This window comes from Magnusiomyces paraingens, assembly GCF_902498895.1.
Source record: "Magnusiomyces paraingens strain CBS 517.90 genome assembly, contig: contig2, whole genome shotgun sequence".
Lineage (NCBI taxonomy): Eukaryota > Fungi > Ascomycota > Dipodascomycetes > Dipodascales > Dipodascaceae > Magnusiomyces > Magnusiomyces paraingens.
The window spans coordinates 159271-183737 of record NW_022474068.1 but is presented as its reverse complement, the minus strand read 5'-3'; the positions used below and the strand labels follow the sequence as shown (position 1 = coordinate 183737).

At 35.0% G+C, this 24467-nt stretch overlaps 6 protein-coding genes across 6 annotated transcripts; 2 read left to right on the top strand and 4 right to left on the bottom strand.

The window, feature by feature from the left end:
- Window positions 1–346: 346 nt before the first annotated feature.
- Window positions 347–2752, bottom strand: SAPINGB_P001804 (uncharacterized protein; the record flags this gene model as incomplete). Its single annotated transcript, XM_031996524.1, has 1 exon — window positions 347–2752. One exon carries the CDS (start codon window positions 2750–2752, stop codon window positions 347–349), a length of 2406 nt encoding a protein of 801 aa, XP_031852415.1.
- Window positions 2753–4222: 1470 nt separating this feature from the next.
- SAPINGB_P001803 (uncharacterized protein) lies at window positions 4223–6580 on the bottom strand (the record flags this gene model as incomplete). Its single annotated transcript, XM_031996523.1, has 1 exon — window positions 4223–6580. The coding sequence occupies one exon, from the start codon at window positions 6578–6580 to the stop codon at window positions 4223–4225; it is 2358 nt and encodes a 785-aa protein (XP_031852414.1).
- Window positions 6581–13020: 6440 nt separating this feature from the next.
- SAPINGB_P001802 (mitochondrial 54S ribosomal protein uL11m) lies at window positions 13021–13540 on the top strand (the record flags this gene model as incomplete). The annotated part of the gene is made up of 2 exons (XM_031996522.1): window positions 13021–13380; window positions 13451–13540. 2 exons carry the CDS (start codon window positions 13021–13023, stop codon window positions 13538–13540), a joined length of 450 nt encoding a protein of 149 aa, XP_031852413.1.
- A 140-nt stretch (window positions 13541–13680) lies between these two features.
- SAPINGB_P001801 (uncharacterized protein) lies at window positions 13681–14151 on the bottom strand (the record flags this gene model as incomplete). The annotated part of the gene is made up of 1 exon (XM_031996521.1): window positions 13681–14151. One exon carries the CDS (start codon window positions 14149–14151, stop codon window positions 13681–13683), a length of 471 nt encoding a protein of 156 aa, XP_031852412.1.
- Window positions 14152–15207: 1056 nt separating this feature from the next.
- Window positions 15208–21044, top strand: SAPINGB_P001800 (uncharacterized protein; the record flags this gene model as incomplete). Its single annotated transcript, XM_031996520.1, has 2 exons — window positions 15208–15259; window positions 15334–21044. The coding sequence occupies 2 exons, from the start codon at window positions 15208–15210 to the stop codon at window positions 21042–21044; spliced, it is 5763 nt and encodes a 1920-aa protein (XP_031852411.1).
- A 1891-nt stretch (window positions 21045–22935) lies between these two features.
- On the bottom strand, window positions 22936–23820 carry SAPINGB_P001799 (uncharacterized protein; the record flags this gene model as incomplete). The annotated part of the gene is made up of 1 exon (XM_031996519.1): window positions 22936–23820. The coding sequence occupies one exon, from the start codon at window positions 23818–23820 to the stop codon at window positions 22936–22938; it is 885 nt and encodes a 294-aa protein (XP_031852410.1).
- Window positions 23821–24467: the final 647 nt, after the last annotated feature.

Below are 24467 nucleotides of genomic sequence, written 5' to 3'. Positions count from 1 at the left end.
TTTTTTTAGCGATAATCTATCTCCCCCTCCTATTTTCCCCATCATCTGCACCTTAAATTTTGAGTTTAAAAAAGGAAAGGACCGTCAGTCATAGACATAAGTTAAGCGTGTACTTTTCGTTTTTTTTTTTTTTTTTTTTGAATAATAGTTATTAGTTTATGGAATTCATCTATTTAAAATTATATTCTGAGTAGCAAAAAAAAAGCAAATTAAGATTTTTTTTTAATAATTTTCACATCATTCAGCAATAATTCAGCAATCTCAATTAAAAGCTATATCTTCTCACATATTCTCTCACATTCCCACCCCCTGTATAATCTCTTTTCTTTTTTTATTGTATCGCCTTTTAAAATTGAGACATATCCTTTTGCACATCATCCACCAAAGTCTTAAGAACATCATCAATATTTTCTCTGCGTAGCTTACCAGTAGTAGGAGATAGCTCACAACTAAACTTGAGATTCAAGTAGTCACCAGCCTCATTCACTTCGCGAAGCAAGCGGTCAAGATCTTCCTTGGTCAATGAAGCAGAAACACACAGGCGAACACGCGAGGAAGTAAGCGGTGTAGCCGGATAGCCAACAACAACAACAGCAATTTTGCGAGAAAGCATGAGACGTGAAAAGGCAGACATTTTACTGGGCTGGTAGACCATGAGTGGGATAATGGGACTGTCTTCCATGCCGGAGACAATGAAACCAAGACGTTTAAGACCAAGACGAAGATATCGCGAGTTAAAGGCAATGCGTTGGAGACGTTCTTGGCCCTGGCCTGGGAGAAGATCGCCAGTGATAGTAAGCAGAGAAGAGTTGATCTGGGCAAGGACTGGGGGAGCAGCACTTTCTGAGTAAAGGTTGCCAAAGTTGTTTAGTTTGAGCTTATCGACGATGAGCTTGTCTGCAGCAATGTAACCACCTGTAGCTCCAAAACTTTTGGTAAGAGTGCCCATCATAATGTCAATGTTTTTTGTATCAATGGAGAAAAAATCGGCAACACCACGGCCATGGGGGCCAATGGCACCAACAGAGTGGGCTTCATCAACAAAGAGGTAAAACTTATACTTTTTGCGGAGATTGACCAGAGCAGGGAGATTGCACATGGTACCCTCCATGGAGTAAAGGCCTTCAACAACAATCAAAATCTTTTTCCAAGGTCTGCGGGTGCGGGGTTGGCCTTGACTGATTTGCTCACGGAGCAAGTGTTCGAGGTCGACCATATCATTATGCTTGAAAATCTTAATGAAGGCTCCAGACATGCGGACACCAAAACGGATAGAAGCGTGGTTGAGTTCGTCGGAGATGACAAGACACTGCTTGTCAACAAGAGAGGAGAAGATAGTTGCGTTTGTGCCGTAGCCCATCGAATAAATGAGAGCCGACTCTTTTCCGACAAAGTCAGCAACAACTTTTTCAGAAATGAGGTGGTAATCAAGGGTTCCGCCAGCGATTCTTGGGGCGCCAGAAGTAGTACCGTAGCTGTTGATTGCCACGTCTGCCACATCAGTACACTGGCCAGCCGATTGGGCAAAGCCCAAGTAGTTGTACGAAGAGAGGTTAAGGCAGAGAGAGTCAGTACCGTCGTAAATAAAAGAAGTCATGTTATCCTCTGTGTGTCGGTCTAAAACACGAATGAAACGGCCAGGGACACCGGTAGTGATACGACTGAAGCAGTCGGTGAGACGTTGCTTCTGGCGACGGACGTAGAAACTGTCAAAGGCAGAGACGATTGGAGCAAAGCCATTGCTGATGCGAAGGTTCTTGGTAGAATCGTCGCGAATCAAATCATAAAAGTAGTCTTCAGCATGGCCCAGAATGATGAGAAGCAGGTAACTGAGGTAAGTTGAGATGAAGACGTAGAGATTAGGGAGGTCTTCAGGGACGAACGGGAGCTCCTTGCCTGCAGGCCAGTGAGACTTGTAGAGATATTTTTTGCTAGTGAGCTTGCCAAACTCGACCTCGTTAAGTTCCGAGTAATGGGTGGACTTCCCCGAGTCTGAGTAAGTAGTGTTTGACTCTGAAGTAGCCGAGGAAGACTGGGACATGAGGGTGGCTTCGAGGGGTTGTTGTGAGTGGAGCTGCTTCTTCTCCTGTTGAAGATTTGCTGTGGTTGCAGCGGGTGTATTTGTAGTAGACGGCGCTAAAGTAGGAGAAGGGGTAGTAGAGGTTGATGATGGAGAAGAGACTGGAGAAACCAAAGAGGATGAAGGTGATGAAATATCAGAGACCAATGTCGCGGAAGTGTCGATAGGCACAGAGTGAGAGAGAGTGGTTTGATGAAGAGGAGAGGAAGAAGAAGAAGAAGAAGAAGAAGAATTGGTGGTAGTGGTGATGGTGGTAGTGGTAGTATTAGAAGCAGCAATAGTTGAGCGGCCATGCAGGTCTTCTTGGTGGTTATGCTTAGTAGGAGACCCAGGCTCAGTGGATTGATTATGGTGATGTTGATGCTGATGCTGATGATGAGAAGGAGGAAGATGGCTATGCTGGGTGCTTGTCAATGGAGGGCCTCCGGAAGAGTTTGATAAATTTGCTGAGTGTATGGGAGCAATAGTATGAGAATGGAGGGTGATTGCACTTGAATCCGAGTAAGAGATGTTGATGGGAATGGGTTCATTGTGCGGATGGTGGGTGTTGACGCGCGTGTCCAGATCAGCCTTGATGTCCGGATAGTCCCGGGCCATGACAGATTCTGCCTCGTCAGCGGCAAGTACGGCGTCTCTGAGGTCCTTGCTGGGTGCGACAGCTGCAACAGACATTTGAAATATTACTGGAAGAGTATTATATTATTAAAATTAAAGAATTATGAAAAAAAAAAGGTTGGTGAAAAAAAAAAAGAAATAAAAATAAAAGAAAAAAAAAAATTGGACTAAAAGTGATTTTAGGGGTAAATTTTTATAAATTTATAAAATATATTTTTTTTTTAAGAGGCAGAAAGGTTTTTAAAAATGAATTTTGGTCTGTTGGAATTCCAGTTTTTTGAGTTCCTTTGCGCGGTTTTTTTTTTTTTTTTTTTTTTTTTTTTTTCAAACAAGGAGGTTTTTTTATATAGTTAGTTGTGGTGGTGGTAGATTTAATTAGTGTAAACGTGTAGAATTCCAGGGGGTTATTTTTTTATTTATTTATTTATTTGTAACTGTAATATTCCAAAATATATATAAAAAAAAAAAAAAAAAAAAACAAATCAGATCAGATCAGGTCAGTTTGGAAAGAGAGAAATGTATGAAATGAAATGAAATGAATTATAAATTAATAGATTAAAAAATGAATAAAAAAAAAAAAAAAAGGAACGGCATGTAGGATTCCGTTAGGTATTTATATATATATATATATATAATTTCCCTTAATTCATTAAAATTGTAGAATCATCACCGTAAATGAAGAAATTGGTTTCTGACGTTTGTGAGAGAGAGAGAAATTGAACTTTTTTTTTTTTTATTAGATGATAGATGATTGAATGTATATCTAATGCATATCTAAGATGAATAATGATATATTACTCTAAACTTTGTACTTTAAAATATTGAAAACAGAAAAATAATAATAAAAAAAAAAGGTTTGGAATTTCAATTTCAACTTTTTAAAGACCTTCTAATCCCCATCTTCTTAAAAAATTTAGCATGACATTTGCTTCTAATAAGCTCTAACCTGGTGAAGCCCTTTCTTTTCTAGATTATTATGATGATAGTAATAGTAAAATATCATAAAAGTGCCTTATTCAACAATCATGCTCCACTATGCTCATTAGTATAAAGCCGAGGTTATATATATTTATATATATATATATATATAGATTTTGAAATGTTACTACTGTGTCATACACACACCCAGCATATTAATAACCATCCAACCTTCATGCGGCGATTTTCTCTATGCTTTAAATTCTGTCACCATCAACAACCAACCAAGGCTTCCATAGACTAACCTTTCATGAATTAGTTTAACTAATAAGATATCATGGAAATTAAAATTCTTTATTCTTTATTTAAAAATTTTTTTAAAAATTTTTATTTATATTTTTTTTCATTTTTTTTTTTGTAAATATATATAAAGTAAAACAAAACAAAAACAAAACAGAACAAACATTAAACATCATTAGTACCCAAACAACTTCTTGTCTCCTCCCCAGTATACCACAATGCATCTTAAGAAATTAAGTCTACCGACAAGTACGACTCTATACTGTTGTTGTCCAAGTAATTGCGCTTGACAAACTTCACGTCGTCCCGTCACTCATTCTTTGTCCCGTGGTACATGGGGTTCCGTCCAAGCCCAACAAGCACACCACTCTCCACATTACCCTCTCCTCGCTTGCTCAACTCCGAAGCAGTCCCTGGGATCCCGGCACTATAAACATACCCGGCAGTACAATCACTCTCTGTCGTACATGCAACCTTGCATGTCCAGCACACATTGACAGTGTCGTTGGACCAATCCCAGCCAACCTGGAATTCTGCAATCTTGGATGCAAGCAACCCACTGCTTCCATCGTCACGACGATCAAGATCAGAACCAGGAATGGACCCTGCAGGGTAGCCATGACCTGGGCTGCGGAACAAGTCTCCATCGCGCTCATCCAACCACGACTCGTCATAGTCATCCACCTTCTTAATAGCATCTCTCTTAGACGATGTTGAGCTAAACGATACCTGAGGCAGAACTGTAGTAAACACATTCAAAATAGCATTGGTAACAGAGGTTTTATCACTGGGGTTGCTTTGAGCCAACTTGGCTGCATACGAAACTAAGGTTGTGATAGGATCGGACTGGCCATACTGGAGCAGCGAATCTGAGTTCCCATTGCCATAGGTGTTTTGTACAACCTTGTTATTATTAGTAACCACATACTGATCGTAGTTGTCACGGCCTCCACTCAACTGTACCAGGTTCTGGGCATAGTATTGGTCTCCACGCGAGCTAGAGGTTGTAATCGAAGAAGAAGAAGATTGCTGGGCATTGGCTGATACATTCTGCTTAGTCCACACCGTTAGGTAATTGTCATCGTACCCATATCCTCGGTTAATATCCACCTGGAACGAGTTGCTAGACCCCGTAAAATAGTTCATGGCCAGAGGGTAAATAAATGTCCATTCCGACACAGTCAACAAATTTGAGTCTGTGTTAAGGTCAGTCAAAACAGGTGAAAAGGTGTCAGAGTTAGGATCATTATTATTGGACCGGTATTGTGACAAGTCGGTTCCGGCATTGCTAATCTTGAAGCTATTATATCCGCTCGATACTTGTGCTGCCCGGAAAAAACTTCCACCGTTTGTATAGTGATGCTTTGTGTTGGTAAAAGAAATGGTTTGTGTCGATGACACAAAAGCTTCCTCGACAAAGCCGTCACTATCAGTAAAATTGAGAATGGCACGCGTTGACACATCTCGTGCAACAGACTGAAGCTCCACAATCGAGTTGGTCGCATCGGCATTGGAAAACTTGTTTGTGTCATTGTACTTAGTTCCGGCCAAAACTTCACCATTTCCAGTAACACCAGCCTCTTGCCATGTCAACAAGTTGGCATTGACAAACCACTCATTATAGGGGACCCCACCATATCCGTTATCAACGTAAAGTGTGATGGAGGCACCATCCCACAGTTTAGGCAAATAAGGTGTGACATCAATTTGATATGATGGCACGTCATATGCATTAATACCAATCACTGGAATCCACAACCCAGGTGAAAACCCGCCGCTGTAAACAACAGGGAATGGTAGCGTCACAGCCACCAAATCGTCATTAATTGTAGCCTTTACTATACGTGCTGCGTTCCCTCCCTGTTGCGGATCCGAGGGGATGGCATTGGCGTTTTCGTCCAAAAAGTTCATGTACCAAAATTCCTCATTCGCATTGCCTGAAGCGAAAATGTCGAGGACTGCACGTGTTGTGTTGCGAGGGAGAGCGTCAAGCGAAACCTGCGCAAGTTGTTGCGGGATTGACCAAGAAAATGCACTGGTCTTTGACTGAGAGGATGGGCGCAGAGGTGTGACGTTTGTAGCGGACTTACGCTCGTAGTACGAGTTAAAAACAGAGCTGCTGTTTGAACTTGACGAGCTGGCTACATTGTAGTACTTTGCAGTTATCTGTACATTAAAGGGCCCCGTGTACTGGTCATTGACAATGTTGCCTAGGTCCATGACAATTGGAGCATCTGGAATCTTAAAGAGAGAAACATAACGGGACACATCTTTAGTATATGTGAAATAAATGTCGCTGCCTGCGGGCTCTGAGGTTGATGTGCGCCAAATCTCTGCGCCATTGAGATAAATTTTGGCTAATCGGTCGTACTGAATGCCTGTTGAAGTAGTTTCTATTGTCAAGAAGACATGAGTGAAATCAACATTTGGGTAGTTGATTGTGCCGACAAAGGGCTGGCCAAACGAATTGGAAAAGGTGTGTTGAACAATGACCTGTTGATAGACTGGGTCGCCGACACTTAACAGTGGGCCTGACACTTGGAAGTCGACTGAAGCGTTGGCTGAAGAGCTTACTCCTGTCTCGACGGTATTTTGGGCCACCGGGGCTGCCATCACACTGCCAGCAGTGAGAGATATCGCCAAACACCGGAGTATTGAGAAGAACATATGTTGTATGGAAATAAATAGATTGTGGACGGGCTGATAATATATATATATATATATATATATAAAAGCCTCTGAATGTGTTTAAAAAGGAAAAAACCGAAAAAAAAAATGAATGGAATAAAATGAAATGAAATGAAATGAAACGAAACGAAAAAAAAAGGAGTGACCAAAGTGATATGGATATACTATGCTTGCCCTAACTCTGTGATAGGGAAATTAGACCCAAATCAAAGTTGTTAGAAACGATAAGGGAAAAAAGACAAAAATAAGAGTGAAAAAAAAATACTCCAAAAAAAAAGCCCCAAAATGGTCAGTCTAAACTTTTATAGAGAAGAACGAAAAATATATATTTAAAGAATATATATAAAAAAAAAGGAAGAAGAAAATGGGATTATTTCAAGGGACATTGAAGGCTTTTTATATATAAGCTTAAATGTGTGAATATCTACCCAAGACAGGGATTATCAAGAAGAGCTTAAATGGTAGTTATTAATTATTATTCTTCCCAACCATAATTACATACATGCTATTTAAGCTTATAAACCGATAATTCACTTGTGAAAAGGGGAAATAAAAAAAAAATTATATTCATAAAAAGCATACCAACCCGTTGTATATCAAAAAAAAAAAAAAAAAAATAAAGAGTGATCATCCATATCTCAGGTCTTGGATGATTATTGTACGATGGTGGTTTCGGTCAAGGTTTTAACTTTTCTTTAGTCAAGGAGAACTATATGATTCTCTTCAAAGGAGTTACTTGGTCCGCCCTGATTTTTCATTTCCCTTTACAAAGTCCGTTTTAAATTGGAATCATTATGAAAATTGATAAAAATTAATAATTATGATTACTGAATAGAAAAAAAAAAAGAAAGAAAGATTCAATTTTAAAGGTATCTACTATATACTGCTGCGCTTTTTTTTTTTTTTTTTCTTTCTCTCTCTAGATACTCTCGTTAACTTATACTTTTGGCTCATTTTGGCAAACTCTTGAATAGTACTTTCATATATTTGTATATATATACAAAAACTTTGCTGGTGCAGCGACAATTGCCATTTTAAAAAGAAAAAAAAAGTCTTTGATTCAAGCTTTTAGGCTTCCTGCAGTTGCACACTGGCACTCCAAAAAAAATAAAAATAAAAATAAAAAGAGCTCTTATAAATAGCAGTGCTGCTACTTCTTCTCCCGTTCAACTATATAATATACTCTACCCAGTACGATCACCAAACAGCTATGATCTGTGAGGTTTCGCGTTTTCAAGTTGCAATCCTCATTGGCTATGGGCGTCTGTAAAATCACCATCTATGCTTTATAGTAGCCGCAGCGGTGATTCTCAGGTACTATTTTACTATACTAGGTTTTATACAGCAGTATTGTCGGCCGTCGTCATCATCCCCTTGGTTGCCCACACCTTACTCTAACGCCTGGTGTAGCAGCTTGTCCCGGGGAGTAGCTTGACAGGTGCGCAGTCTTCAAGATCTTTTGTTAGCCTGCGCACCAATTACTGTCACCACAGTACCTAGGCATACTGTCAAAATATATGAACAAATATATATCATTATCACCACTAGCTGTTACTCAATTGAAGCAGCAAATGTCGTAGTAGTCGTAATTTACATCAAAAAGATATCTTAGCAACAAGACTCTATTTTTTCCACCTTCGTTTCCCAGAGATACTAAAAAAAGAAAGAAAGAAAGAAAAGCTTATTTATTCTGTCTAAGGTTAAAGTTTCATACCTCCCCAAATCAACAAGCCTCCTTTAATATCTCATATAACGATTGACATTGTTCCGGAGATATCCTAATCAATGTTCCAGTTGGCATTCTTTCTATTCTAACGGGTCAGACTCCCGGATTCATTAAAGTATTTAACATATCACCTTCATTGCAATAAAGAAAAAAGAAAAATATGTTAGCACTTCAAAAAAAAAAGGATTCATAAAAAGATAAGTGATCAGCAAAGATAGCACATCTTTTGTCAAGATATTTTTAAAGATATTGATAATATTTGAAAAAAATCACGATTCTAAAAAAAAATACTTCATTTGTCCGGAACACATATCCTGACAAACAACTCGAAGCTGTCTATAGTGTTAAGTTTACCTTTTTGTATTTTTAAATAAAAAGATATCAAGATAGTGAGTGTTAGTAATAGTAATGGTAATAGTAATAATGGATTTGTTCTTTTTCATATGTCTTTTTTTTTTTTTTGATTTGATTTGATTTCATTCGATAGTTGAGGCTTAGGGATTTCCTTTTAATATTTCAAAAAATATATTGTTCCCAAACATGAAAATTGAAAATAAAACTTTTCATTTATATTCAAATTTAATTCAAATTTAATTCAATAATATTCAATCATTTTGAATCATAATTATGATTAACTTATAAGTTATTGATTACAAACCTGTCATTTTCAACTTGAATTTTTTTTTTCTTCTGCCAAAACATTCAATCACTTTTCTGCTGCGGGGCTTTGTTGTTTGAATTTTTTTATTATTAAATTTAATGTTTTAATACTATTTGTTTTTTTTTTGAACAAAAATCTTCTATTCCAAAATATGGTCTTTGATTTTTTTTGTGTGTTTTTTGAAAACTACAATGCTCCTCCTTCTATTAATTAGTTTCGAAAGCTTTTTGATGAAATCCCCCTACTCATAGAGTTGGAAGATTACCAAAGTCACTAATTATTAGGAGGTTTTTGTTCTTGATGGGAAGATTAAAAAAAAATTAAATATATAAAATATTATTAATAGAAAAGCTTTAATGTAGGTCTCACTAGGTTTTAAAGTTTCACGCTGCCTCCGAAGCTTTGAGGTCTTCATATTTGACCAATTTCAATAGTATTATTAGTTATTTTTTATACTAAATTAGTTAATTAGATTATAATTTAGTGGCTTCCTATATATAGGAAAATGCCATATATATTTGAAATACATCATTTTTGACCTACTCGATCTTCTCCCGTCTTCTGCAGATATTACTTCTGCTGCACAACTGAACGGCCAGGCAGTAATACCTGCAGATTGAATCACATATTACAAATAACCATTATCTTAACGAGATTCTCTTTTGTTCATGCAGATAAGCCTGACAGGATAATATTAATAAATAAAGGCAGCCACCCGCCCATGTGACGATGGAAGGGGTACTTGAAGCGCACCTAGTTGGTTTCAAAAAAAAAAAAAAAAAAAACCGTCAAAAAAAATCACATAAAATTTATTTTTTCACATTTGACAAAACCACCAACTACAATAAAAATATCCCCTTTGTCAAAAAAAAAGCACTTCATGAATTTCCATCTATTATAGAAGATTGACTAAATACAATCACCGTTATTAAAGACCAGATCCCGGGCTTCCTTAGTTCGTTTGTCTTTCCTCACTTCATCCATATCGAAGGCATACTCCTAAGCCTTGGCCAATACTCTTAAGATTTTCTTGTATACCAATATATTTTTTTGATCGCAATTTTGGTTTTTTCAAATACGACCATATCGAAACTTATTATAAGAATAAATTTTGAAAAATATATATATATTATTTTAGTCGCCCTCGTAAATCTTCGTCGTCATCTTCACCAAACAACGACGCGTCTCTTATTTTTTAAAAAAATTTTCCCTTATTCAGTCACTAAAACTTCTCATCTTTGAACACTAATTGGCCCAAAATAAATTTAAAGCTCTAGACGCGCTTACATATGCCCAGCAATAGTCACCATTTATTGAACTTGAAACTAATATGAATAGGATGGAAACATGATGTGAAAAAAAAAACATCACCAACGAACCCTACTAATTAGTATTATAAGGTATTCATTATTTTTTGTAATAAACTAACAAACCATATGAGATTTCTTTTACCTCTAAATTTTTCAGTTAAAAAATGATGGAACAGAAACTCATTATTTTTTTTTTTTTTTTGTTTTTTAAATCTATATTTGAATTTGAGCTCGATTCATTGGAAATTCGTGGTCCTCTTTTAATGAATCCCAAGACTCTATTCAATAGACACTTGGCCTTGAGTTTGGGAATCGTGGATCTTTTAAAACACACATGTCCCGATGCTCACCATATACTTCAAGCGAAAACTCAAAATTGATGAGCAATATTTGAACTATTTTTTTCTGGAAAATTATAATCACATGACATTTTTAGTCTTTTACTACAGTTCATTAAGAATTTTTCTTTAAAAAAGAAAAGTATGGTAGAGTTTCAAATGATTCAAATGGGCTTTTCGATTTTTGGATTTTTTTTGAAGGTTTTTTTTAAAAAAAAATGAGTCCTACCAGGATGCCTAAGTTAATTACTCATTTTTTTATATTTTTTCAAAAAAAAAAATGTAACTTTTTTTAAAACTTGATGATGATTCAACCACAGTGTAAAGTTGTGGAAGTTTCAATATTATTTCAAAAAAAATAAAATAAAAATAAAAACTGTATTTGAAATATAGTCTTTTTCACGTAAATTATCTTCCAAATATTTTATATTCCCCGTTTCCGTAAACACTATTTTTTTTTACTATTTCTATGAATCTTGCATCTTATTATTTATAACTTAGTTTTGATTCTATCGCTGCCTCACTAGGAAGAAAAATATCCCACTGCAACTTCATTAAACAGAGACAGATTTTTTTTGTGAAATTTTTAGGTTAAAGAAATGTTTTGTGGTCAGTTTAATGAACACTATTTAATCAATTGAATATGTCTACCGCCTCATCTTTATAGTTTCTTTGGAAATAAAAGCATTATTAAGCGAAGATCTAGTAAAATACTTTCTCGTTCCTCGTTCCTTTTTTCCAAAAAAAAAAAAAAAATTGAACATTAACATCTGATACAAAACTTCTTCAAACTTTTGATCATTTTTTGTGGAATATTGTCCAAAACATCGCAATGTGTTTAACGTCATATAGTTAATTCAAAACAAAAATATCCTAAAAAACCTACTGTATTCAAAATCAATTGCATTTAACCAACGTGTAAAGATCTAAAATAATCCGGGGTTTCTATTCTAAGAATTTCTGGCATCATGGCTAAAGTTTAATCAAAAAAATAAAAAATTAGGTCAGAATTTTGTTATCGAGATATAAGAGTGAAATGGAAAGAGCACTGGAAAAAATCACTTAAGCTACTAAATAAAAAGTTTCTTTTAATTATCATTGCTCTTTTTATTCGAATCCGTTCTATCTCATATAAAGAAATAAAGCTTAGGTATGTGACGGTCCTTAATTTAGACATACATAAAAAGTACTTTTAATGTATAGTTCCAAACCACACTATAAACGATTTTTTATTTGTTCTTTTCCATTGAATATCATCATTTAAACTAAAATCTCGAGGTTTAAAGAAAAAATCTTTCTAAGATTGGAGGTTGTTGTAATAAAAAAAATACCAACGCACTGCTAAATTTATGTTCAATCACTAAAAGTGCAAAAGCCAAATCAAAGTTTATTCCGTGCTTATCAGTCATAAAAATGCCCATTATTTTTATCACAGGAAATATCTTTTAATATAGCTTTTTGTTCCAGTAAATAGATAATCACATATATGATTGTCAAAAAAAAACATCTTTTTAAAAGACTTCAATCATATATTTTTAGAAAAAAATACCAAAGTCTCCGGAACTTTAGTCAAATTGTTTTTAACGGGATAGTTTGTCGATCGTTAGCTGAAATAAAAAAGTTATTTTTGTTTTTTTTTGATCATCATAGCTGAAAAAAAGATAAAGCTATCTCATAATGTTAAAAATATACCATTCAAAACTTATATCCAGTCATATTAACAAGGTTCTGTGGAATAGAGAACAAATCTTAAGATATTTAATTTGTTTTTCAAATACGGGAAAGAGAGCGAACAATATATTTTATAATATCAAATGATGTCACTTTTATATATTTTAAAATGTTTGAAAAAATTGGGTATTTTTTATGCTCCATTTCTATTTATAAAAGTATTCTAATCCCATTTTTTCTCCATCATGCCCATATCTAGTTTAATATTTGGTATAGCTATACACCATAGGATGTATTTATCCAACTTTTTAAAAAAGGCTTTAAAAGATAGATTTACTGTTTTCTAAAGTTAAATATCATTTTTCGGTCCTTGTTTTCTTTTATAATTTCGGAATCTTATAATAGTTAGCAAAGATTCGAGTAAAGCTTGGGAAAAAACATCCGCTTGGAATGCGCTATTAACTAGCCAACCTTTAACTAATTATAATTAGTTAGGCTTGGTCAGTAATCATATTTATTCACTATATAACAACCATAATAATATAATTACATAATCATTACAGTTGATTACATAAAGAAATGGTGTTTTTTAAAAATTCAACACCCATCCATAGAGACTACGAGAAATCACGAAAATTTTTTTATTTTTGCTCTCTTGACGGATCACTTGTATCTTTTGAGGACCGCAAATCACACACATCACTACCACAAAAATGTCCAAAAAAGCTGCTGCCAACACCAAGGATGTTCTCATCAAACTGATAGTCGGAGCTGCTCAGGCAACCCCTTCTCCACCCGTTGGTCCTGCCCTTGGTTCCAAGGGTGTCAAAGCTATTGACTTTTGCAAGGAGTTCAATGCCCGCACAGCTCACTTCAACCCAGGAGTCCCCATTCCCACCTTGGTCACTGTCAAGCCTGACCGTACCTTTTCTTTCGAGCTTAAAAGCCCTCCCACTGCATGGTTGGTCCTGAAAGCTGCCGGTGCCGAGAAGGGTATTGCCAGTGGGAAAGATCCTAAAGTTGGAACCATCTCCCTGAAGCATGTTTATGAAATTGCTAAGATAAAGAAGACGGTAGGTTTTTTTTTTTCCACTGAAAAAATGTTCTCTTCTATGATTTTGATACTAACTTTCTATATTGTAGGATGACCGACATAAGAACCTTGAACTGGAAGGAATTGTTAAGTCAATTCTTGGAACTGCCAAGTCTGTTGGTGTTGAAATTGTGCCATAATCTTTCTCTTTTTTTGCTCAGAATTTGTGTAGATATATTAGTGTAAATAATAAAACAACCGCATCTATCATTACATAAAAAAATACAAATTTTTTTGTTCAACGTTGAAATAAAATTAAAATACAAAGTTATTTATAAATTTAATTGTCAACAACGTAGGTAAGACCGCAGCGGCCGCAGTACTGACGCTCGACGTTGTGGGCGTTCTTCTTCATGTTGGCCATGAAGACACCGGAGCCACAGTTAGAGCATTCACGGCGAAGACGGGTGACGGAACCGTCATCAGCGACCTTGTAGTAAGAGAGAACAGCGAGTTTGACTTTCTTTCTCTTGTGCTTGATCTTCTTGGGAGTGGTGTAGACTTTCTTCTTTCTCTTCTTACCACCACCACGAAGACGAAGGACGAGGTGGAGGGTGGACTCCTTCTGGATGTTGTAGTCAGAAAGAGTGCGGCCGTCCTCAAGCTGCTTACCAGCGAAGATCAGTCTCTGTTGGTCAGGGGGGATACCCTCCTTGTCCTGAATCTTAGACTTGACGTTCTCAATGGAATCGGAAGACTCCACCTCAAGGGTGATAGTCTTACCCGTAAGGGTCTTGACAAAAATCTGCATTTTGGCTTCACAAGCGGCTCGTCAACAGTCGAGGTGAGTGCTAAAAGCTAGATTAATATATTGAAAAAATAACAGATAAAAACAGCATATTTACACAAGTACGTACTTTCTTTCTTACCGGAAATGAGGCTAAGGAAAAAAAAAAAAAAAAAAGAAGGGAGGAGCCTTAAAAAAATATTTATATAAAATTTTTTCAGAGATGCATCGGTGAGTCTCTGGTATGAAAAAATAGCATTCTCAAAAGTACTCATCTAAAACGGGTAACTCAACAAAACACTACTAATACACGTGATAATGATATTACAGAAAAGTGGAATAAATTATATGACAAAATATTGTTACAAAAATTAATTCAGAAAACCACATTTAACTTATAAGTTAACTAATTAGTTATAATTAGTATAATTAGTTAGGAATTTAATTCTCATTTACGCGACTATTTCGCGTACAAATGTTAACTTTTTATGCTATTTATGCCCATTCACATGTTGCTTATAACGTTATCCTTTACTATACTTTCTTATTTGAGCCATATATATTATGCTAATTCATTCGGCAACTGATACCTTCTTTCACCTTAAGATGAAGAAGTCGGATGCTGGCGTTACATTTTTAAAAATCACATCGTAATTTATAGGCGAAATTAATAAAGATGAATATCATTCAAATTCTATTTTTTTTAGAAAAATAAGGGAAAATATTCTCATTGTGTTTTTCTTTAAAAAGAAACTGTAGGAGTATTTTTTTATTGATGATGCTTTTAAAAAGGTTTTGAAAAGCTCAAAGAAAAGTCTACCAGCTTTCGTTTTCTTTTTCTTTCTTTCTTTCTTTCTTTCTTTCTCTCTTCTTTTTTCATATATGTTTTACACTTAGCACTATCTGAGACTAGTTTTTTAATCAATAAAACACTTTCATTATTACTTATTTATCTTTAGAAAAATTAATCAGTCTTTTCATTTAAGTAGTTTTCAAGTTACTTGTATTCAAGTCAACATTGAATTTCATTCTTTTGATTATCAACCTCACTTTGATATTTCATCAAATGGAAATATCAAGATGGCAGAAAATCACTCCGATAACCAAAGGCAAGGTTTCTCACTATATAAAGGTATGTGTATTTGAATTTAATAAAATATTTTCCCCTATTTTCGATTTCAAACTTATTCTAATAATAATAATTAGACTTATATTTGAACTCATTTAGTGCGGACTTTATGAAACCTGCAAACCAAAAAATTTCACCGGAATACGACCTTTCAAACCGTCCCAATTTTGCATCTTTAAATTCAGATGAATTAACAGATTCAAATGAAATTGTGGACGAATATCTTTCTTCCGAATATGACGAAAGCTTTCAAAAATATTATAACCTTGGTGACCCATACAACAGCATAGGTCGTATTTATTCAGATACTATAAATGATAGCGGAGTTGAAGACATAACTCGTCCAAGATTTGGTTCTGCAACTCATCAACCTATGGAGGGTATTCCTGAAGAACCTGATGAGATATTATCTCCTACGGCAACTCACGATTCGTTTGTTAAATCTCAAGATAATAATAATTTGTCTAACACTATTGATAAAAAAAACTCATCTAAAATTGCTCGAAAATCTATATTGGCGTCTTTAAAAGAAAAAGAAACTGCTCCACTACCACCTTTACCACCTGAGGCTTACCAAAATATAACATCCAACTATTCGTTGGCTAGAGACGAGCATCACCATGGTTTTGAATCTTTTGGGTCTCAAAGTGACAATCCAGAAAAACAAGAATTTCGGCAGCCCACACTTCGCAAAAAGCCCAATTTTAAATCGTCCCAAATTGCTTCAGCTTATGCTTTGTTTAGCCGTTTTGAGTCTTCTGGTTCTTCAACTTCAGATCAAAATAAACGACCTATTAAAAAGAAAAGGTTATCGTTTTTGAACCGCAAAAGAAACAAATATCACGAAGGAGTTTCTACTGTGACTAAAGTTGAAGCTCAAAGTTTCGATCACATGAACAAAATGGCAGAAAGCCCTATATCCCCAGAATCAGTCCCACTTTTAAAACGGAATGAATCAGTTAAACAAACAACCTTAAAATTACAGAAACAACTGGAATCTCTTACTCCAATCCAAATTCAAACTGTGTCTCAACAAGTTGGAAAGGTTGCCAAAAACCAGTGGAAATTCAGGCCATCTGCAGCTAGTCAAAAGAGTTACATAGAAAATAAACCAGTCTATGAAAACGATGATAACTATAACCCTAACAGCTCCATTTTTTCTTTAAAAAGCAAATCAAGATATTTACCTAATAAACAAATTCAAAAAGATATTAATAATCAAAACTTTAGAACGGGTCATTCTTCAAACTACGATAATACACATGATACTTGTATTGATGGATCTGGTGCGTTAAATTCAGTGGAGTTAAACAGCAGATTATCTCAAATTGGTGAAGATGAGGAAGAATCAGCTCAGATAATCTACGAAAAAAACCGTATCTTTAGCAAAGAGCAGGAGCTAACAGATTTAGTTAAAACTCTTAAACGGTTTCATAAAACACTGGACCAAGTAGAATCAGAGGCAAAAAATGGAAATAACTCAAACAGCTTTAAACGCCTTTCAGATTTTAACAAAAACCAAATTTTGTTTTCTCCTCGAGATAATATCACCCATGAACGCAATCCAAGCGGTGACTTCAATGCTAAAAATATTGAAAGACAGAAAAGATTCCAAAGAAAACAAAACAAAACCACCAGCCCTTTGGATTCTCCGAAATCTGAACCTGTTGCACCTGCGCATTATAATGATTACCGAGAAATGGGATGGGCCCAAAACTGGTTGGGCCTTGTTCAAAGTGGATTAGAACCATATTTGAAGGGGTTTCCACCATCTTCAGTAACAAGCTTTAATTTTTCAAAGGGTCCCCAGTCACCTGTAACAAGTTTTCATTCAAACAAGGAGTCTCAATCATCTGTAACTAGTTTGAATTTAAATAAACCTGAAACAAGTAATACTATTGACTCAGATGAGCCAATAATTCATCACCCTATGGGTGATGCCAAACAATACCAAATTTCATTACCATTTTACGAAAACATCGATAATCCATCTTTACCACAATCATTAAATGAACTCAACAAAGCCTACAAACAATTATTGTCATTTATCAAAGAAGAGGAGGAAGATTTCAGTGGTGAGGAAATTTTTTTAACTGGGGGTCAAGATATTCATGAACTTGAATATTCTTCAGACGAGTATGAAGACACTGGTATAGAATCCGCAACCAATTGGAAACCTCAACAATCTTATTGCCAAAAACAAGAAACATTTTTGTCATCAAATGGGATCAACTCTTCCAGACTTTCTGTTTCCAAATCAAATTTACATTCTTTTATTCAAAATAAAAACCATTTAAATATACCAGAATCAGATAAGCTGGATGAATTAAAAGCAGATTCTGCAGCAAAAAATAATTCTCTTAATGATTTATCATCGGAAGAACACCCAAGTTCGAATTGCATAAATGGACTGAAAAGCACACCTATTTGTCTCGATTGGGCTTCTTCAATTTCACTAGAAAACGAAGACAATCAACAGGGAGAGGGGAAGGTATTACAACAACCACAGCAACAGCTTGGGCAACAGAATCGTGATCAATCACGGCCTTACGAGCAGGACTTCATTAGATTGCAGAATCAGAGTGGTAATATTCCATCTCAGAACAAAGTTTTTGAAATTGAAGCTGAAGAAGTTCAAGGGGATTACGCCGATATTTCAAGACACCGCCGTCAACGAAGTAGTTTGGAATATGAAGGTAGCATAACCACCGGCACAGAGTCTACTGAAAGAGACTCAGTAAGTGAAGGATACCCAGATTATTATTATAACGGTTCACAGTTGTATGTTGGGATGATAAATGGTGGGGATAGCTTTTTGGGTAAAATTGATGATGAAAAAAACGAGAATGCTAAAGTATCTGATATATCAAAAAAGAATTTACTTGAAAAATCTAAAGTTTCCATTACAGTTACTTCACCAAATATGGAAACTTTTGAATTAGTTGATTCCAAAAAGAATAAAATATTAGCAAAGCATCAAACTGATGTTATCCCAATACAAATACAACAAAATATCAGTGTTTATACAGCAGCTTTACCAACTAGTTCAATACATTCGCTTTCGATTTCGACCATGGCTGCAGCATCTTCTTCAGTGCTTTCTTTAAATACAAACAAAATATTTTCATCTCCAATTCTCAATAGCTCTATGCGTTCTTTACATTTTCCTTTTGAAAATAAGTTTCGTGAATCCATGAGTAATCAAAAGAAGAGCAAACCTCAAAATACTGTTCAATTTGCTTCACCTTTATGTCAAGAGATTTTGTCATTAGAAGGTGAAGGAAAAATAAAAGAAATTAGCAGCGATGATGATGGTGTTGAAACTGCTAGCATTACTAGCGAGGAAAGCTTCGGTCATGTTTTTGGGGGACCCGGCGTACCACCTTATCAAATACTGCAAAGGCAGCAGCAACAGCAACAACAACAGCATCAGCTTCAGTATTACGAACATTTGAAACAACAACAAGAAATACTACAAGAGGCTTTACAAAATCAAATGCAACAGGGATATCATCAAAATTATGAAAATCCTGAATCCGAGATAAGTAATAAAAATGAAGGAGTTTCTGCTTCCCAACACCAACACACAAATGGAACCTATACAGAAGACATTGAAGTTTTAAAATTGCCAATAAACCATAAATCTCATCTGAAATCGAATGGCGAAACCTATTTTGATTCTGATAATGATACTGAATGGAATGTCATGGATGCTAATGGTTATTTGTCTTCTCAAGGAAACAAAGAAGCCAACAAAATAAATCCTTTACCGTCACATTATGCTGTTGATTCCAATGCTATACAAGAGACCTTTTATGAACAGCATGAGTTTAATGAGTTGCAACAAGAAAATCCCTACCGGGTCTATAGTAGAACTGCACCACAACAACACCCTTATCATGCTATTGCTGATGGCGGCACTGGCGATTATGGGGTAAATGCTCAACCTCATAACGAGAATAAAGTTGATAGTTTGGGGAATATTCCAATTTCTGGAGTTGGAGGAATGACGGCAGTAGCTTTTGGTGGAGATTCTGGAGGAGATTCTGGTAATGAACTAGATGAGTTCAAGGTTGCACCCCAGTTTACCTTTCCTGCACTCAACAAGGATACAAAAAAGTCAAAAGGTCGTAGTAACATTAGCAGTAAGCTTGGATCTATTAGTAGTACAATAACAAACTATCAACAGCGCCAGCGTAAACAACAGCAACAAGAAAGGCAAACTAAACAGCCACAGGCTTCCCAGGAAGAGCAGCAGCCCCAAGTTTCTTCCCAAATAACAAATCAATCATCACAACCAACTTATCATCCGAGACTTATGCCACCATATATTAATAGTCAGGGAAGAATGAATTCAGATGGTATTTTTTCTTCTGATTCAACAGTGAGTATGTTTGGACAATATGCCGAAACTGTGGGAGGTGGAGTAAATGGAGTTTCTGCAAATTTCAAGAATTTAAACCTTGATTTTGTGGAAGAAGATGAACCTAATGAAACTTTAAAAGTGCAGAGAATGGAGTCTAACAATATTTTGGGAGGTGATGGTGATGCTTTAAAAAATTTGGACAGAAAGAAATTTGCTGCAAATGAAAATCTTATGAATGGACGGCAACAGATCACAAAAAGAATAGATGCTGTTAGGGAAACCAATGATAACACCATTGATGAGAACTTAGATTCTTTAACACTTGGCAAAATTAACAATGCTTCAGATAAGGTCTGCCAACCGAGCTCAACTATTGAGCCCAATCAACTTGATCCAACATTTGTTGATTACGATTCATTACCTATTCCTAGTCGTCCAGCTCCTGCACCACCAAGTCAAGCATTTTTGCAACAACCGCTTAATAATATTGTTAAATCTTCTTCTGGAGAAATAAAATCCCAGCAACATATTAATAATGTGTTCGTTACAGCACCAGTGACATTGACAACATCAACAAGATCCAAAATGCAGACTATTCCCCCTGCGATGGCAATGAACCCTGCACTTTCTCCCACAACAATGATTCCTGTTATGGAACAGTCATCAGCACCAATTTCTCAAGATCCTGATTTAGGAGAAGGGTTTGGATTTGTGTTTCGCATGTCTTCTCCATCACCGACAGGGCCTCCAACATCAACAGAATATGTGGGGTACATGGGTCAGCCACTTACTCATACCACAGGTCGCAGCACTTTACGACCAGTGCCTTTGGAAAATGCATTTGGAAACTTTGCATCGACAGATGAAGAAGATGATTATAGTGAAGGAGGAATGGGTCGACGAATTACTGGTTTAAGACGTCGACGTCGACGCCGACGTCGACAAAATGCTAAAAATAACAACAACAAAAATAACGGAAGTGTTAATGCGGTTGAAAGGAATACAAGCAAAAGTAACTTTATAGGGCAATGGTGGAATCGAGGTGAAGAAAGCAGTGGCAGCGATGAGAATGAGGAGCGGTTTCTTCCTACCTCTAACATAGTCCTGTTGTATATTAAACAAATAAAGGAGCTCATCAAAAGTTTGCTCATCAAAATCGAGCAAAAGCTAATGGACCTTAAGGAAAAAAACAAAAGATTGGCTTCCAAGGCTAGAACCGGAATAATACGTCGACAAGAAAATCATTCACTTGACCGACAGGATCAATCGTATCGCTATGAATATATGATTGGGCAGGAAGAACAAATGCAGCAAAATGGATGCCCCAGGTTACAACATCATGTGAGTTTTAGTAACCAAGTTTCCAATACTCCTAATAATGATAATTCTGGATATCATAGTATAATATTACAGCCAACTTAGAATTTTTTTTTAGAAGTCAATTTATTACTATAGCTTTATCTTTTAATTATTATAGTCCCAATTAACATGTTGCAACATGTGTTCCGTTAAGGAAAACAATATACATTAATGTAGTTTTCTCTTAAATCATTGACAATTTATTAAACTGGGTCAGAATTAACAAAATTTTAATATTTCACGACAACATGTTTTGAACCATTTCATTTATATCACATTTATTTACTCACCTCTGTTATATTATTCTGAGCAAAATAAAGAAATTAATCCACCACAGAAACATGAATAACATGAGTCATCCTCGTTTTCATTCTCATTATTACTTCCAGTATCCACATTCTGGTTTTCCAAATCAGGCTGATTGTTGGGATCTTGAGAATTTATATATCCTTGAGTTTGAGCTTGATTTTGCAATTCTTCTGAATAAATTTCATTTTGAAGAACTTGAACTTGTTGATTCTTAAGATTTTCGCTTGCAATTCTTTCACCCTCAAGAACAGCTTGGGTTAAATGAGTTCGGCCCATTGCTTAAAAAATTGTAATAAATTGTTGTCTATTTAAAGATTTTAATAGAAATGAAACGATTGAAATTTAAAGAACTGCTTCTTTTTTTCATGATATGTAGGTCTTTTCAAGGCTATTTATATTTTTTTTTATTTCTTTCTGTATATTAATGAACAGCACTTTGAGAAGATCTTATCATATTATGAGAAAATCATAAATAATTTCATTTGTTACTGGATAAGAAAACATTTATTTTACAGAAACTAACTACATTAGTATATTTTTAACTCCACTTGTAATCATTAGATAGAAATGAGGCTACCGATATTTCCTTTAGACATTGATGCAACTAATAATTCACTGTAGTAATACGTATACACGTATAATATATTATATAAAAGTTTTACGCCGCTTCAGAAAAAAAAAACATTCAAACATTTTCGGTACATTATTTGATTTATTCATTTAAAAAACAGGAATATTTTTTAGGGGCCATCAAAAATCATAAGCAATGGTAATTATGAAGTTTAAATATTGCGTTTTAAAAAGTTTCCTAAATTTCTAGGCCTTTTTTTAAAACTAGCGCAAAGTATTGGCTTGATATATTTCAAATTAAAATCGTTATCAATATTAGTAAAAATCTTTTAAAGTGAGCTAGTAAAATTCAGAATAACTTTTCCAAGTAGATTCATTTCATTTCACATCTTCAATGGTTTGTTGCTATTGATAAATTTACATTTAATTGTAATTCTGGGGATTATGAAAAATGTGTCAAATACCATAAATGAAATAAATATAACTGTTACATTAAAAAATTGGTGTCCAAACAAAATTGCCAAGCTTGATTGAAAACTTGGCTTCAATTTAAGGTGCAATATGAAAAGAGAGAAACAGATATTTAACCTAACATAAATTTATCCCCAATATTAATAGGTCGGAATCATAATCATAATATTGTTAGACCAATATTTGAAGGTTCATAAATGCTGGGAATTTAGGATTAGTGTAATTGATTAAATGGATCAGTCAAAAAGGGTTAAGGTTCTTAAGATTATTTAGATATCCTTAAAAAAAATCATTTACTCCTTTTTTTTTTCTTTCAAGTATCACCAAAGGGTCCAAGAGTATCAAAAATATGCAAATGTAATTCCCTAAGAATATGAAGAATTTAGATCGCAAAAGGGTTTCCAAAAATAGAATAGCATTTCACATGGCAAATAAACATATGCATCTTCTTTTGTTTTTATTTTTTTTTTTTGGAATAATTATTTAGCCATAATTCTGAAAAAAATAATTAATTTCTAATTAAAAGGAAGAGACTGACAGTAAAAGCTTAGTCTTAAATATATTCATTATAATGAATAATAATTAATTAATGATTGATATATTATCAGAGATCCAAGCCATCATCATCATCGCTTTCATCATGCTCATGGGTTTTAACAGACCTTGTCCATGAACTCTTAGTACTTCCTCTAATGCTTCTCTTTTTATTATATTCTTGTTCATCATCGCTGTAATCATTTTTGATGGAATTTCCGGTATTTCGGAAAAGAAGACCAACTTTTATGAGCTCATTTTCAATCCAGTCGACATTTAATTCTTTAATATTGTCCATTGGACTTGTTGGTTTACCAGGCGAGCTTGCACTTTGATTATTTACATCGGCTTTAACAGCCAACTTTGCCATTGTTTTAGGATCAATAAATCTATCAAGGCCGCTGAATTTGGCTACCATTTTTCCATCCTTAAAGCCAAGTACAGCTGGAAGTACTCGCAACCCAAATTTAGATGTTAAAAAGGGTGCATTTGTGACAGCGTTAATCCGCACAATTTTAGTAGTATTAAAATGTGTAGCTGCAAGTTTAGTTAAAGCATCATCTAAAAGTTTGCACGTGCGAAAATCTGGATGAAAGAAGTGAATGATTATAGATCGATAGCTATCTTGTCTTAATTTAGGTGTGTTGGTATTAGTAGAAGCTATAGATGATGATGAATCAAGAGAAGATGAATCCATCGAAATAGCCATATCAAATAGCTCTGATTCGGAGGTTAGAGTCTCTACTCTTGCTGCATCGGAGGCTCGGATTTGTGACTGCTTTAACTCTTGGGCCAATTGTTGAGTACGTTGCTCACGGTATGCTGAAAATACAGGATCAGTGTCATCATTAAGTAATTCAAGAAGAGAATCAGTGTCACTTATATCTGAGTCATCTTTAGCGAGAGATGACTGGTATGAAGAGAGAATTGCACTTGATTTGGCGTCCATATGCATATTGGTGGCAATGCTTTGAAAACAAAGAAAGGGTTAGTTTTATAAAAATCATAAGTTTTTGTATATTTATCAACGGAATGTCGGTTTAAACGGGAATTCTATTCGTACATTATTAGGGTCTTGAAGTTTGATATTCACACAACCGAGTTTAAATACATGTAGTCTATAGATTAGATATTAAAGAATCATCCTCCTCTGAAAATTAAAGGTGTAATGGTTTTAATAAACCCTAATCCTAATTTTATTTATTTTTGTGACCCTTCTCATCGTGCCACCAAGAAAAAAATATTTTTCAAAAAACACTTTGATTATATAATATCAACGTAATACATATGTGATATTCCCATATGCACCCCTCATTTAAAAAAATCTCCACGGCCGAATTATTTGGATATATAGGCTAAATGAATTCTGAGGAGACTCAAATAAAAGAGAGAGAGAGAAAAAAAAAAAAAGAAATTAACGTAAAAGTCGTTTGAACAGAAGAAGACCTCTTTTTTTTTTTTTCTATTTCCAGAATTGCCAAGCGCAATATCAAGCTTGGCTTTAATTTAGAGTGTAAAAAAGCAAAAGGAAATTTTTTGCTTGTCAAAAATTTTATTTTACGGCAGCAAATGATCGGAGTCTTCGGTTTTCCTTAAAAAAAG